General features: G+C 31.8%; 1 protein-coding gene and 1 long non-coding RNA gene across 7 annotated transcripts in view; one reads left to right on the plus strand and one right to left on the minus strand.

Annotated features, from left to right (window-relative positions):
• Positions 1–671: 671 nt before the first annotated feature.
• LOC130899063 (uncharacterized) lies at positions 672–11,991 on the plus strand. 5 transcript variants are annotated; one of them, XR_009059966.1, is made up of 5 exons: positions 672–2,119; positions 2,186–2,544; positions 2,618–2,744; positions 2,808–2,974; positions 11,772–11,991. It is a non-coding gene; the product is annotated as an uncharacterized LOC130899063 (long non-coding RNA). The 5 variants fall into 5 exon arrangements; XR_009059962.1 differs by having other exon boundaries at positions 680–1,415; positions 2,002–2,119; positions 2,808–11,991; XR_009059964.1 differs by having other exon boundaries at positions 672–1,936; positions 2,002–2,544; positions 2,808–11,991.
• Positions 7,975–14,850, minus strand: part of LOC130899053 (suppressor of lurcher protein 1) — a 253,451-nt gene continuing 246,575 nt past the window's right edge. For both annotated transcript variants that reach the window (XM_057808763.1, XM_057808774.1), the window contains 4 exons: positions 13,650–13,840; positions 10,575–10,782; positions 10,020–10,273; positions 7,975–8,203 (listed from right to left, as the gene is read on the minus strand). In XM_057808763.1, the coding sequence (XP_057664746.1) occupies positions 8,148–8,203; positions 10,020–10,273; positions 10,575–10,782; positions 13,650–13,840 (709 nt within the window). In that variant the 3' untranslated portion in view covers positions 7,975–8,147. The remainder of the gene's footprint in view (positions 8,204–10,019; positions 10,274–10,574; positions 10,783–13,649; positions 13,841–14,850) is intronic.

Raw genomic sequence — 14,850 nt, forward strand, 5'->3', positions numbered from 1 at the left:
CCTAATTTATTATTGTAGAAATAGGGAAAGTTATAAAAATAAATGAAAGATGAGTAAGTGTATTGAGAACATTTCGCCTTTCTAGAAAAGTTCCCGTAGAATAGAAATTGCCAATACCATAGCTCTATTGAAAAGTATATATTATGAAATGTATTTATTACCATTGATTTCTGCATTGTGTTTTTAATTGACAGGCATAGTTAATTCGAAATACAGATGTTTATTGGTAGTTATTACTGAGACTGATATTATTGACAATCTCGGTGCCGCTTCATCATTATTTTAGGTCTAATATAAATTGTATTATCATTTAATAAAAAAAAAATAATGAAATTTAAAGTTTGATGGACTAATTAGAGTGGTAATTGAACAAACACTATTGGCAATTTTGTAGATTCCTGATTGGTAAAATCGTAGTGGCTTTACACAGCACTATGGAGGGTAAACCTCTACCCTCCATACACAGCTCTTTTGACATACTCAAATGATGTATTAGAGACGAAGGTGAACGCCATTATGTTTCAAATTGTCGAAAATAGCACTAGAAATTACCTAATTACTTTGATTAAACCTGGCTAATTGAAGGTCACACTCTTAAGGAATAATGTTTAATGACCAAAGTAGTTAGCTTAATGTGTTAGATGCTAGTTAAAAAAGAAGAAGAAAATGACATAATAATTTGAGAATAATGAAGGGATCCACTGTGTACTACTCTTTATTAATAAAAGAATAAATACAAAGCATAAAAAACTAAAACAAAAAAATTCCAAAACATGGATAGATACATCTATTTGAGATAAAAGAGTTGCTTTTTTTAAAGAATTGTGTACAGGTTTGAAAAATCCATCTGGATAAGACAAACATTTAATAATCCTTCATGCCGGATCTGAATATGGATTTGTTATGCATTGCTAATAATTGAAAGTAAAAAACACTCGGTGCTGTAATTGTAATGAATAATGCATCTTACCACAGCCATAGGGTAGAAATATTTCAACATCTTCATTGAAAATATATAAGCAATAATGGTTATAATTCAAGAATATACATTTTTATATGAATATGGTTCGATCTGAACTTATATTATAAAACAGCATAAAAATAAGTTTAATTCATGTGTTACTGATGAAATGACACAGAAAATGACAAAATTGTACTTAGGCTGCCACCATATCATTGTGAATTGAACACTATAGAATTGACTTGGACTCAAGTCCAAAACAAAGTGGCAGCCAAAAATACTACTTTTAAACAGAAAGATGTAAAAGATCTTCTAATGCAAGCTTTATTAAATGTGACATTTACTGGCAAAATTGTATTACACATGTCATAAAAGAAGATGATGAAGTTCAAGTTAGATAGGATTGTGGATGATCTTATAAGACTGATAATCATTTCTTTTTCTAGTGATGACAGTGAGGCAGTTTCTCAGTTAATTATTATTTGTATAAATTTATTTAGTGTTTCTTGAGTTAACAAATAATAGGCAATGTCATTAATAGTTCTGATATACTGTAAGTTGTCTATGTTCTAAGCTCCTAATAATCTTCATAATACCGAATTTTTGGTCCTCAATTTGAAAATTAAAAAATCATTCATTCACGGAATCAAGTTATCCAGTATAAATAACCCTATATTTCATATATTATTGAAGGTGACGACATATTTGAGTATTTTCTCTTTATTTCCATTGAACATAGATTGAGCTTTAAAACAAGTACAGAGTAAAAATCCACCCCAATCTATTATTTAAAACCTACAATAAAAGTAGTTACCAACAATACCTAACTAAACAAAGGTAAAAATGAATCCTGATATGCATTCGAAATCACAAAACAATAGTGTAGAACAAACTAAATAGAGAAGTAGATTATGCATGTCAAAGGAAAACAAATTACCCAATGGAAATGAAAATCTATTAAAACATATAATCGAAGTAATTATGAAAGTATTTGTCATCATTATTTTTGCACATGATTGATTTTGTTTTCATTCTTTTAGGATATTTATACCAGTACTCCTCAAAAATGAAATGCAAAAGTTGCAGACAGTATTCATATATGAACGACAATGGGGAATGCCTTTCTCGGTTCATTGTTAAACTTAGTTCAAATGGCAAGTAGGAATTAGTAAAATGTTAAAGAAATATTTTTTATTTATTATTTTATACCTAATTATTAATTAGGGTCAGTTAAGGTGACAATTAATGGAACACATGTGGAACATAAAAATAAATTGAGGAGAAGGGTTTTCCAAATTAGACTAGGAAATCAATCAATGCTGAAAATTTTATGATAGATACTACTACAATGCATGAACCAAGATTATGTGTGAGAAAGAAGAGCCCAGAAGATTACTTTGTACGTGGCATATTATTAAGAATTGTAATATACAGAGAAGGTACGTGAACACAAAAAATAATATAAGATTTGAATGAGATGAGAAGCATATTAAAGGAGACGAATATTAACAAATTTATGGAACTGAAGAATGATTATTTTAAATGGGTGTTTAGGAGAGCAAGATGAGCTCATATTTACAAAAGTAAGTATATATGTATTGAAGTTTTTATCTACCTCTTTTAGGGATACATTTTTTTAGTATTTATTATTTTCAGAGTGAAGGAAGAAATAAAATGTGGGCCCATTGATACAGAAATCATATAGGAATGAATACCAATATCACAATAGAAAGATTGAATAAGTTTTTAATGTATTATACATTAAGTGGAAACTTAATTTTAGGTATTTAGCTTATTATAACATACACCAAAAAATAATATATTTTAATTTCTTCTGTTTTTATAGGGTTGTTATATGTATTAGAAGAAATTATAGATGAAAAAATGTGGAATATTATTGATATCGAAAGACCACATACCAATAATTACCACAGAAAAGTTACTATGGAAATACAGAACAAAGCAGAAGATATTTAGGACTGCATAGAAATGATTGAGATGATGAAATTTGAGGTAGAATCTAATTTGGCTAGTGGTAAATTTTATAAGGTTTCTTGCAACTAATTTGGTAACTTGTGTTTAACAGGGTATTTAACAGAGTGTTTAACAGAGTATTGTAATGTATCGACAAAGAAGATTTAATAGATAATATTAGATATTTCGAGAAGAACGACTTTTATAAATGAAAAGAAATGGGAAGTAATCATGAACAAAATTGTTTTATGAAGCATATTAAAAATTCTGACTGATGCTCTTGGGACTGACCATAAATTACGTAACGCGGAAATTTCAAAATTTCATGGCCTGTCTGCAGGGCCGTATTAAGCTAGGGGCTTGGGGGGGCTATAGCCCCGGGCCCCAGGTCCAAGAGGGCCCCATCATTTGGAAATCATTCTGTATTTTTTGATGTGTTGATACCACAAATCTAACGTATTGATATTATTTTGTGAATTTTTCCGGGTTTTCAAATTCCCTAAGGGAGCCCCGTCATTATTTTAGCCCCGGGCCTTATAAATCTTAATCCGGCCCTGCCTGTCTGTCTGTCTGTAATGCTACCGTAACCGTGCTCTACCCTGTCTGTCTGTCTAGGATAACGTAACAACCTGTCGAAAAAGAAAAACGAGTTACATAGACCATAAAAAAGCTATTGAAAAACGATGTTTTGCTTATGTATGTTTATTCAACTTAAATATTGCAAGCTAACTAATCTAATGTCATATTATATGACTGCTAAGATTATATTTGCTCTGATACATTTTTTGTCTTAAAAATAAATAAATTTTGGAATTTGGGTTTTTAAACATGTCTTGGGCGTATCTTAAGTTATACACTCATTTTAGATTAATCAGTACAATTATAAAAATAATTTCGTGTCCTCGGTAAAAGGATTTTCCAACCACTCTTCAAGATTATGAATTTCTGGAACAGAATTTTTCCCAAGTTCATAATAATTGATTATATTCAGATTCTCTATATCAACGTTCTCTTCGTCCACCCACTCGACGTGTTCTGATTCTGCATTTTTCTTTATTAAGATTTCTTTGCCTCGTCTTGCAATAACTTTAAATGGCTTGACTCTTTCTGATAACGACACAGATGAACCATATATGCTTTGCTTATGAATTTTGAGATTTTTTTTTGTAGTGAAATACAAGCCACACGAGTTGCAAGCTCTTCCCAACAAGTCTTTTTGCACGCTTGGGCAAAAATAGTCATACGCCATGCTAGTGAATCTTTGTATCTACATCAGGCTGAGGAACTTCGACTTTTGTCGAAGTTTGTTTTAGTGAGTACGGCGGGGGCAAAAACCCATCTTCCAAAACTTGTTTCAGTCCACTTCTAGCAGATTTACAGCAATTTTCCTCAGAGCATTTTGAGATCTAAAATGATTATAAAGTGATTATTTGCACATGAATTCATATTACAATTTTGTAAATCTTGTGGTATTTCAACGTTTACCTGAAGAAAATATTGACTTTCTCTCACATGCTTTGAATACCGCACTTGATGTGATGGTAAATTAGGGATCGGTATATCTTCCTGTGGTTCTACATATTCTGCCATCACTTTATAACCATTAACTACGCATTTACTTAAAATGTCCCCACAAACTTTTGCAGCAAAAGCAAAATTTTTTAGCTTCAAGTCATTGTCGATGGTGGATGATTTAGCATCTAAATTATTTTCAAAGTGGTCATGTTCGAGTACAACGCCTGCCAGTTCTCTGCTGAGGGGTACCATTTTTCTTTCTACTGGATTGAAAGCACTTCTTCCCGGTGCATTGGTAAAAATTAATATTGCATCCAAATCGTACTTTTCATCTGGCCCGCCATCAACAGAGAAAAAAACAACTGGTTTCACAAAACCATTTTCATGTAGCATATTTTGCTTGAAAGACTCAATTTCTAATAATTTTTCAAAATCAACAGCGTGAGTAGAAGCAGTTGATTTTGAGTGCTTTCCGCTTCTAATCGCAACGTAAGTCGGTCCCGAGTACGTTACAGCTTTTGCAGAGCCCATCATATCAGGCAAAACAACTAATAAAGCGTAGACAGACGGTATAAGTTTGTGCCTTTCAGCTACCACCCAATCGTGGTCTGGAAGTTTGACCTAGAAAAATTCGTTAATGAACTGATTGCATACAATATCTTTCTTTGCTATCAATATTTATTTAATTGGGAAATTGATACCAGTTTGAAATTTTACCGAAGAAACGTATTACCTGATAATGCAAGTGCATAAAAATAGGCGCTTGTTTATTTGCTGCTGTGATTCTCAATGGCACTCTTGCGTTATCATCCTGAGGTAGAAAAATGACTTGTCCAAGAATTGATGCCAAAACTTGAGTTTGCCTAATACTAGCAGTACAGAAATATTGATCGGGGTTACTCTTGTGCAAGTTTGTTTGAGCTTTCTTGTGCTTTACAGGAACAATGTTTATGTGTCGCCTGCCTTCAATCGTATTCGATTTTCGTGGAATCAGACATAAGTAAAGTGCACTTCGCGAGATAGAATAATCCATATTTTGTAATTCCCTATGCAGATCATCTAGTGTTTTACAGCTGCTCAAAATTTCAGTTCGCCTTCTTGCATCAGTGGAAGCACCATGACTCACTAATTTCACAATTGCCTTGAGTATTTTTGACTGATTTGTCTCTATTCTACCCCGCCCAGGTTTATCACATACGTTCAACTCATTTGAAATCTCTGGGTGCTTTTCGCATAAATTTTTCAAAGCAGAAGCTCCTTTGTCTCTATGTTTTTTATGTCTACTTGCATTACCTTGTAATCTCTTTAAGTCCTGTTTCTTTTCTTTCAATTTTTTCTGCACGTTTGGTACACTTTTGCAGCCTCACCATTATCTAAACCATTATCTTTCGTAATAATAGCACTTTGTAACTGAGCTTTTAAGATTTCTTGAGTGCATAAATCTTGTGCTGGCGTGTTGTAGACTTTATCCAAAACATTTTCAAACGATGAATTTTCGACGTTCAAAGACGTACTTCAAGAAGGTTGTACTGGTTTATTGTAGGTTTTATTTGAAGCATTCTTTGTTGACCAGTGTTCCACGTTTGAAGACGTTTTTGGAACGTCTAAATTTAAATCGAATTAATATTTTTATTTTTGATTATTTAAACCAGTACTAAAATAACACAAACTAGTTCATTTTGCAAAAAAGTCATTACTGCCGATAAAGAAAAAATTAAAAACGTGCAAAAATGAATATTTTATTTTAAAAAATATCTCAGTTCCCACCTGCTAGGAAACTATTCGATGACAGGCCATCATCATTTGTTTTGTGAGAACTATCGGGCGCGACTGTGGATCGAGTATCTGATATTTTTACCGAGGATAATTTCTAAATAACATTAAACAAAGTTACGATGAGCCATTGAACATGCGAATATTTATAATCTAATAAAACTATTAAAAAAGTAGTTTCAAAAATGATCGGGATTTGACGTAAATATTTTAATTACCGTAGTATATATTAGTATACTTTGAGCTTTCTTTTGTGTCAATTTTTCGTTACACTCCTTTGCAGCTTTTATTTTTTCCTCTCTATCCACTATCTTGCCAACTCTATCTTTCCAAGCATCCAAAAATTTAGCGTCAACCTTGGCTTTTGGTTGATACTGATAACACAGCTTGTACTTTTGTTTTGCACTATTGAATAAATCGGTTATGTCTGACCTCATTTTATCGAATAACTCTTTTTCTTAATCAAAAACGGAATCACTGAATTTTCAAGACTGAGAACTTCACATTTTTGAGAACAGATGCAGGCTGGATTCACTATATTTTCATTTCACTATAATAATAGGCAGAACTTTTTCGAACATGTTGAGAAATTATCAATATATATTAAAAAGCTGATTGGACCTAATTTATTTTGTATTTTATTTGAGACAATTCATAAGCCTCTTGATTTTGTATTTCAATTTGTCATAATTAGGATTTACTAAATTGTTAGGTTTCACAATGAATGAAATGAAATGAAATGAAATAAAAAGTGGAGAAATTTATGAAAAAGGATTCCATTTAAGAGTAATGCAATTTATTTCTTTTATAATACATGGATGTAAGTGAAAATTATGCATTTCGTTCAACATTCATTTTGAATGATTATTTTCAGGTCCTGTGTCACTACAACTATTTTTAAATTGGTGCAAATTATCTACTTACATAAGAATTTTGTTGAATTATATTGGCCTATAATAGAGTTTTTTATTATTTGTAGAATGTAGTATGAGTAATGAGCTATAAGAGTCATTTCATGTCTAATTCGTTCCATCAGGTCTTCAAAATTGTATGGTCGGTTAACTTGGTATTTTTTAATGTTACAACAAAAAAAATCATCCAGGAGAGTGAGATCAAATAACCTAGGTTCCTCCATTGATCCACGTCTTGTAATCTACATTCTTTCAAACTGGTTATCCAGAAACCTTCGAATACAATAACCATAATATGATGGACAACTTTCTTGTTGGAACCATATAGTGGGCCAAGTTTTCCTATTATTTAGATTAAAAAATCCGCAATTAGGTCTAGCAGCACTGCCATACAAAGAAGGTCCAAATATTGGTAAGCTGTTAATTCACGTGAAAGAAATAAGGACCAATAAATCTTCCACTTGCGAATTCCTACCAAAACGAAAACTTATTGATTTACTGTGTCAATTAAACAGAACGTAGCCTCGTTTGAAAATACTACAAAATAAAGAAAATTTGGATTCTCATCACTGTACTTCATAAAGATTTCACAAAATTCCAAATATCTGCTGAGAGAGAGAGAGAGAGAGAGAGAGAGAGAGAGAGAGAGAGAGTTCATGAACAAGGTAAACTTTGTAAATATGGGTACAGATTTTCTTTACTCAAAAAATTACTACAAACGACTGACTAATATTTTGATGTGAGGCAATTTCTGTTGTTGTTGTTGTTTTAGCACGATTTAGGCCTCTATCAATCTTTTGATTACAATAAAATTTATTGAAAAAATACTCATTAAAAAAGTTTTATATGAAATACTATATTACGGTATTTACAAATTTGAACAGACAAACATAACATAAAATATTCATATTTACAGTCTTATATATTTCGCAGGTGAATTCAATGGAAATTTAATTGTTCAATTTACGAAAAAAATATTGCTTGAATGTTCCCTGTTTTACTATATTAGATGATTATGTTGTGATCTTAGTCGATAAAAACATGCTTGATAGAATCCAGAACCAAACACCTAAAAAAACAACTAGGTATAGAACATTTTGGAATAAGTGAAATATCAAAATTATAATATAAATATTTTTATTCTAATCCGAATAATTCTATAGCAGATAGTAAAAAGTACTATTTGTTCTAAATAAAATATTAAGCAAATTTTCAATCTGTTATTATTATGATTATTATAAAGAATAGGAAGGGCTATCGGTTCGAACTGCTTGGGTAATCCCATTGTAGTCCTCTTGTTTTCTTCGCGTTAGCTTACGGAGACTCTCCAGAATTGGGTTTCGCTGACTTTGTAGGAATATTCTTCCATTAGGTCAAATCTCAGAATTTTTCTTCTTTTATTAATAAGAGCTTGACAATTGCATAAGCTGTATTCCATAGTTTCTTCCTCTGATTCTCTACTGTCTGGATGCCAAACTGGGATTTTTGGCTTAACCTGGAAGTGAAGTACGGCGAAAGTTTTTTGACGGTTTTTAGTTCGTCTACTTTCAATAATAACGAGTCGTACATCGATTTATATGTTTTTATGAATAAGAATCTCGAATTTCAGATCAAAATAGGTACTAAATCAGAACATTGCTTTCTAAATAAAATTAGACTGGCAATACCAGGCGATGACAAAATAAGTATCTGTTCTCCATAATATTCTTCGAGCTTATTCAGAAGGGATTTTCTGCTTAACTCTCCTCCGTACAAAACATACAAATTATGTAAATTAGTACTATTCCAAGATTGAAAAATGTTCTGAGACATAGTCTCAGTTAGCTTTTGAAAAGGAAAATCTTCATTATCTTGAAAAGTGGTGCTTGAACGATCCTAGAACTCACTTCTTCTGCCCATTTGTCTTGGCGTTTTTCACAGGCATTTTTGGGCGCCATCTTGAATTTATCAAAATGCTCAAGGGTGACAGAGTGGCATCAATCGGATTCTTAAAATAGACCTACTAAGTGACCTAAAACCGCAAAAAAATTTTCAATGTATTTTACTTCCAGCTTTTTCGTTTGGCGTCCTGACTATCAGCTTACAACAACAATATTTCCGCTGTCCAGTCTTAGTGGTTCATCCCACCTATGAAGGTTTCTGTCTGTTACCATATGATTGAAGCCACGATTCTTGATTTTTTCTTTCTCATAACTCGAGATGTTTCTTAATCAGTGAGTATGGGATTTCCACTGGAGGTTTGAATCCTGTCAGCATTTGCTTGACTCCAAGCTTGACCAAGTCCCATGAATCCTGCGTTTCAGAACAGCTTTACCTTTCAAAAGCGAGCTCATTGAGTTCCTTATAGTTCCTTATATATATCCTTATATATATACTCATAGAGATAATGTGTGCTCTTAAAATTCTCCATATCTTTTTTTATACATGTATCTCATTTTTTTGATTGCTTCTAAGTGTATGGTAGTAATTGAATAATATAAAAATTAAGAAAGAAAACAGCTTGATTTTTGAAAATGTAGAATGATTTTTAAGGGATGGTCATCAATTTATTCATGTTCAATAAACAATTCAATGAACTATTTACTGAGTCAGGTCATGAAACTCAGTTCTTCTTGTATCAATTTTGCTTTTAAATGCAGAGAAGCAGATCGTTAGTAAATATTGTCTGGATATTGTAATTTGTAAAGCCGAGTAAGTTCCACGACTATCCTAACATTTTCTTATTATCACAAACCAAATGACGAAGCGGTAGCAAAACTAGATGAAATCAGTTGTTAAATTTGATTTGGTTTAGTAATATTCATACTAAGGGATAAATTGGCAGCATATTTGGGATCTATGTATTATGTCAGCTAACCCTTTAATTCATTCATAAATATACAAACCTTTATTCCAAGTACTTGAATTCGTGTTGGCATTTGTTTTCTTCTCGGGATTTTTTTTTCCGACAACAAAACGATAAGTGGCGTTGAATCCCGTTCCGTCCAACCTATCATTTGATCGAAAAGTTACTCTGAAGAATTTTTTGTCTGATTCTACATCAAATTCTTTTAGTTGGCCACAGTACCTAGAAAATTTCCTATCTCTCGTCAAGAAATTTGAAAATTCTACGTAGTCGCTGGCGGATACTGCTTCACAACTATAAAAAATAAATTGATATGAATATGTTGACAAAAAACAGCAACTTTTTTTTTAATTGTCAATACTATTTTGTTCCACCATGTCTTCGACTACTACTTTCATAGAGGTTAAAATGAAGCAAAAATGTGGATTTTGCCAAAAGAAATCATCTAATGAAGGGAAAAACCTTATAAACTTGTAAAAATATATGTTCAGATCAGCATGGGAATAATTATAATAGGTAGATGTGAAAAATATTTGGCATTTGGAAAATAAGAAAAAACATTGTAATTTCTTATATATTTTACAAATGTACTTACGGTAAAACTCCCTCAACATCAAAGTAGCTAAAATGTAATTGCACACGTTCAGACATATTACCATTAAAAAAGTAATGACATTCGGTATCCCTTGGATATAAGCCAGGATAGTTTGGGCTATGAAAATATCCTTCTTTCGATTCGTTACTATTAAATTCAAAGGCACATGGGTAAGTAGACAATTGGGTACCAGTTTTAACACCAAAGTCTGTGAAAAAAAAATTAAATGTAAAATGATGATTGAACATTGGGCCAAATTCTTATTGAGTATCTGGACTTCAATGTTCCTGATGTCAATAAGTATGGTAAATACAATTTCAATTATTTAACAACGAAATTTGGTTGAAACGTTACTTTGAATTCGAATTTACCAGGATCGTAAAGAAAAGAAAGACTACTGCTGTAATGATCATGGTGGCTAAGATACCAGGGGACGAGGGTTATAAGAGCAACGAAGAGGTAAATGAAATGGCTAAATAAGTTGTATTAGCACCATTTGATGAACCACAACCCTTCGGCGGCATTGTTAAAACAAGAAATCTCCCACTAAAAAATGTACAAAAGTACAACCGAAATTCATAGCAGAATTGATAAGTAGACGGGAAAACGATCAAGACTGAATAGACATCTTGACAGAGGAAATAATGTGGATATTGTAAGCTAGAGTCCACACTATGTTGCTCGGATAGTTTAATTAAAATGAGATTTGCGTTGCTAAGTTCAGGAAAGATAACTATGAGAGGTATTCAAATGCCCTTGAGCTTATAAAAATCATTGACAGTCACGTGTATCGAGAAATAATGTATAGCCTAAGCAAACAGCCTTGACTGCTTACAGAAGGATGGAAGTGCTGTTATTCTTGAATAACTGAAGGCCATAGTGAAGGACTGGCTTATGTCACAGCAGTTCTGGGGAAAATAGGATCCTTTGGCTAGATAAACAGTTAGTTAGTTATGATCAGACCTCTGGTGATTATCGTACTTTTCCATCCCTTTCTATTTCTCATAAATGAAGGATGCAAGTTGATAAGCTGTATAAGAAGAAAGAAGTTGGAGAAATTAATTTGTTGAAGATGACCTCAATAGATTTGACGTTAGAGACCTGGTAAAGTGGATACTATCGAGACAGTCACGAATTAGATTTTTCAGATACAACAGGGTTTCTGTTAATATTAATATTCTGTTATTTAAATTTCAGAAGTACTGGCCTTACTCTTGAATTTCTCTCCATAAACATGGTTTATTTTTATTTGATGCTCTGATGATATTTTATACTGGGAGTTTGGGATCGTCTAGTAGAGATATAAAGTTAAAACCACATTCCTCAAGCTCACAAACTTCAAGATATATTCAGTCGTCTTTTAGTTAGTTTAGTAACTATTTATTTCAGTAGCTTTTAAATAAAGTTTTTAAAATAAGCATTGAACTTATAATTTCAAGAACAGCACGAAACACTTCCATTTCAAAGCTATAGGATAATTATCATTATTACAAACATGTTTATTGTATATCCTAAAAGATCAACTAAAAATTCGGCAACGTAAGACATAGCGAATAAATCTCTTCAGCGGTGAAATTTAATTAACGATATCTCGGTGAAAAAAAGAACGTTTCATAAACTTTGGAAAATTGTAAATAGCAAAAAATTGTGCTTTTGAGCTTTCATGTTTTTTTGTATAAATATTTGACGTTGTAAATAAATTCGGGGACCAGCTTTCAGTTTTTCAAGAACAAGTACTTTGAGAGTTTTGTCATTATTTTTATGTACATAATATAAACTGTGTTTTTCCTGAAAGAGATCTATTTTGTGTTAACCTTATTGAATAGTTATTTCTTTTCATAATATGTTGACATTTATATCTCAGCCTCTAAATTATTTGTATATCACTATTTGTATGAAATAAGACATGATTAATAAACAAATAAAAATATGCGTATATTGGTAATTGATATAAGGCAGGTCATTTTATCTGCTTGAAATTAACAGTAACATTTGTAAAAAACAGCTAAATTGTTTTGTTTACTTCCTCATGTAGGAGATATGTTTATTCAGCATCAAACCAAATTATTTGTTCCGTAAGTATCTATAAGTAGTTTTAATTCTTCACCATATTAGTGGAAAGTTTGCTAAACGCACATATCTAGGCTGATCCCTTTGCTTCACCCCTGACCCATTTATAAACTAAAACAATTATTGATCATCACGTTATATTGCAACCTATCACATATAGACTTACTTAGAAATATAAACTTGTTGAAGCCTACCTACAGTAGAAGCCCGAGCCACTATCATGCAGTTGAACCACCAATAACCGTTACCACACACGAAAATTCCATGTTATTGTGTTGAGAGATAGACTTGTGACTAGTAGACGAATAGTTGAATATACCATTCTACATGGTACATAATACTGCCGAAATGAACATTAAAATTGTTTGCACGATTGGTACCACAAACGTTAACAGATGCACACAAACAAATTCGAAAAGTCGTCTTTTAATGCACTATAGACAAGAAAAAAAATTTCTTGCATCTTGAAAACAATCGATGAGACAAGAATTCATTACTATTATGTAGAGACCAAAAAACAAAGTAAGGAGTGAAAATATCGAGTTTAACACCACCGAAAAAAATAAGATAAGTTTTACCAAGGAAGGTCGTATGCTAACCGTATTTTGGGATACTAAGAGCATAATTTAGTAGATTACCTGTAATAACGAACTAAAATTAAAGCTGCTTAGTATGCAATTTAGTTCCAAAATTAGTGGATCCTTCGCTGTATTCTCCAGATTTGTCCCCAGCTCTTTCTAAATCTTAAAACGCACTTGCGTGGTAAACGTAAAATTCAGTCGTTTGCCAAGTTTCGTTTCGAGACACATTAGACAAGCCAAAACATTGAAAGAATAAATGTGTTAACATTAATAAAAACTATATTTAAAAATGAAAATGATATAGTATTTGCCAATATTTTTCGTAAGTAGGTCAAAGGCGGAGCAAACAGATCAGCCCTTGTATTTATTATTGGTATCTCGAGACTTAATGTATAAAGTTCTTAGGAACTAACATTTAACTTACTTTCTATAAAGGCATACGTAGATTTGAATCCTCTGGAGTACCTAGATGTGTAGAAACTTTGAAATTCCAGTTTCAGTCGGGGTCCGTTCGACATCACTGGTTTTGGTAAAGTTGTACCACAGAATTTGTCAATTTTTTCTATTCGTCCGTCAATATGTATAAAGACGGTAAGTGAGTCTGAATTATCACAACTATAACAAAATGAACATAGTTAAAACTGAAATGATTTTTAAAATTCTGGAAAAATTCAAAGATAAAAATTCATACGTCATCTTAATTTGGAATTTATGGATTTTCTCTTAAAATTCAGGTTTATATCAGGAAATTCGATATAAACTTGAGTATGTTTTTTCGAATGCCAACGCTACTTGTAGTGGGTTATTTTAATATAATTCTGTTCATTTTACAATCTTATCATTCCCATGAATTGGAGCTTTATAATGAAATAAATATCAGTCACTATTAGCGTTTACATGCGATTGAAATTGAATTATTATATATTAATATTTATCGAAATATCGACAAATAATGGGGGTTATTGAGTTGCAGCAAAATTTCGTCTCTTGCATTTAAACGCTCAATTGTAAGATTGATACTGTACTGAGTTTTTACTACTACCATAAACTTCAATCGCAGTAGCGTAGTTTTAGATCATCATGATTTGAGTCTTCTAGTTGTTGGGATGTTTCACGGAAATGGTTCTCAACAGTTTTGTTGAGTATTTTTATCACTTTTCACTTGATGAAAGATTGAACAAAATGCGACAAAGAATTCAAAGGATATTCAATTGCAAACATGTAGTTGGTTACAACGTATCTCTTTAGAATATTCTGCTTGCAATATAAGTAACATATATGGCAGTATCATCTTCTATCATCAAACTTAAATATAGACAAAACAATCTTTATATGTTCCAAGTGGTTTTTGGTAGATATATGGTGTTGGAGCATTTCTTATTCCAATTAGTGACCCGGGCCTTGTTCGAACTTTTCCTAATCAGCGGTTTTGACGTAAAATTCATATCTGTTACTGAAACAATAGACGTTTTAATGGGTTCAATTCTATTCAATTTTCACTGTCGATTTTTTACTCTCAGTTAAATTTTATAGTCTTTTCTCAAAGTTATTGTGCAATAATTTCAATATGTTTAATATGAAAGTTTAAATTCCAAATATTCAAATCAAACAAAACTCAATAATCT

This window comes from Diorhabda carinulata, chromosome 1 (genome assembly GCF_026250575.1).
Source record: "Diorhabda carinulata isolate Delta chromosome 1, icDioCari1.1, whole genome shotgun sequence".
NCBI classification, from domain to species: domain Eukaryota; kingdom Metazoa; phylum Arthropoda; class Insecta; order Coleoptera; family Chrysomelidae; genus Diorhabda; species Diorhabda carinulata.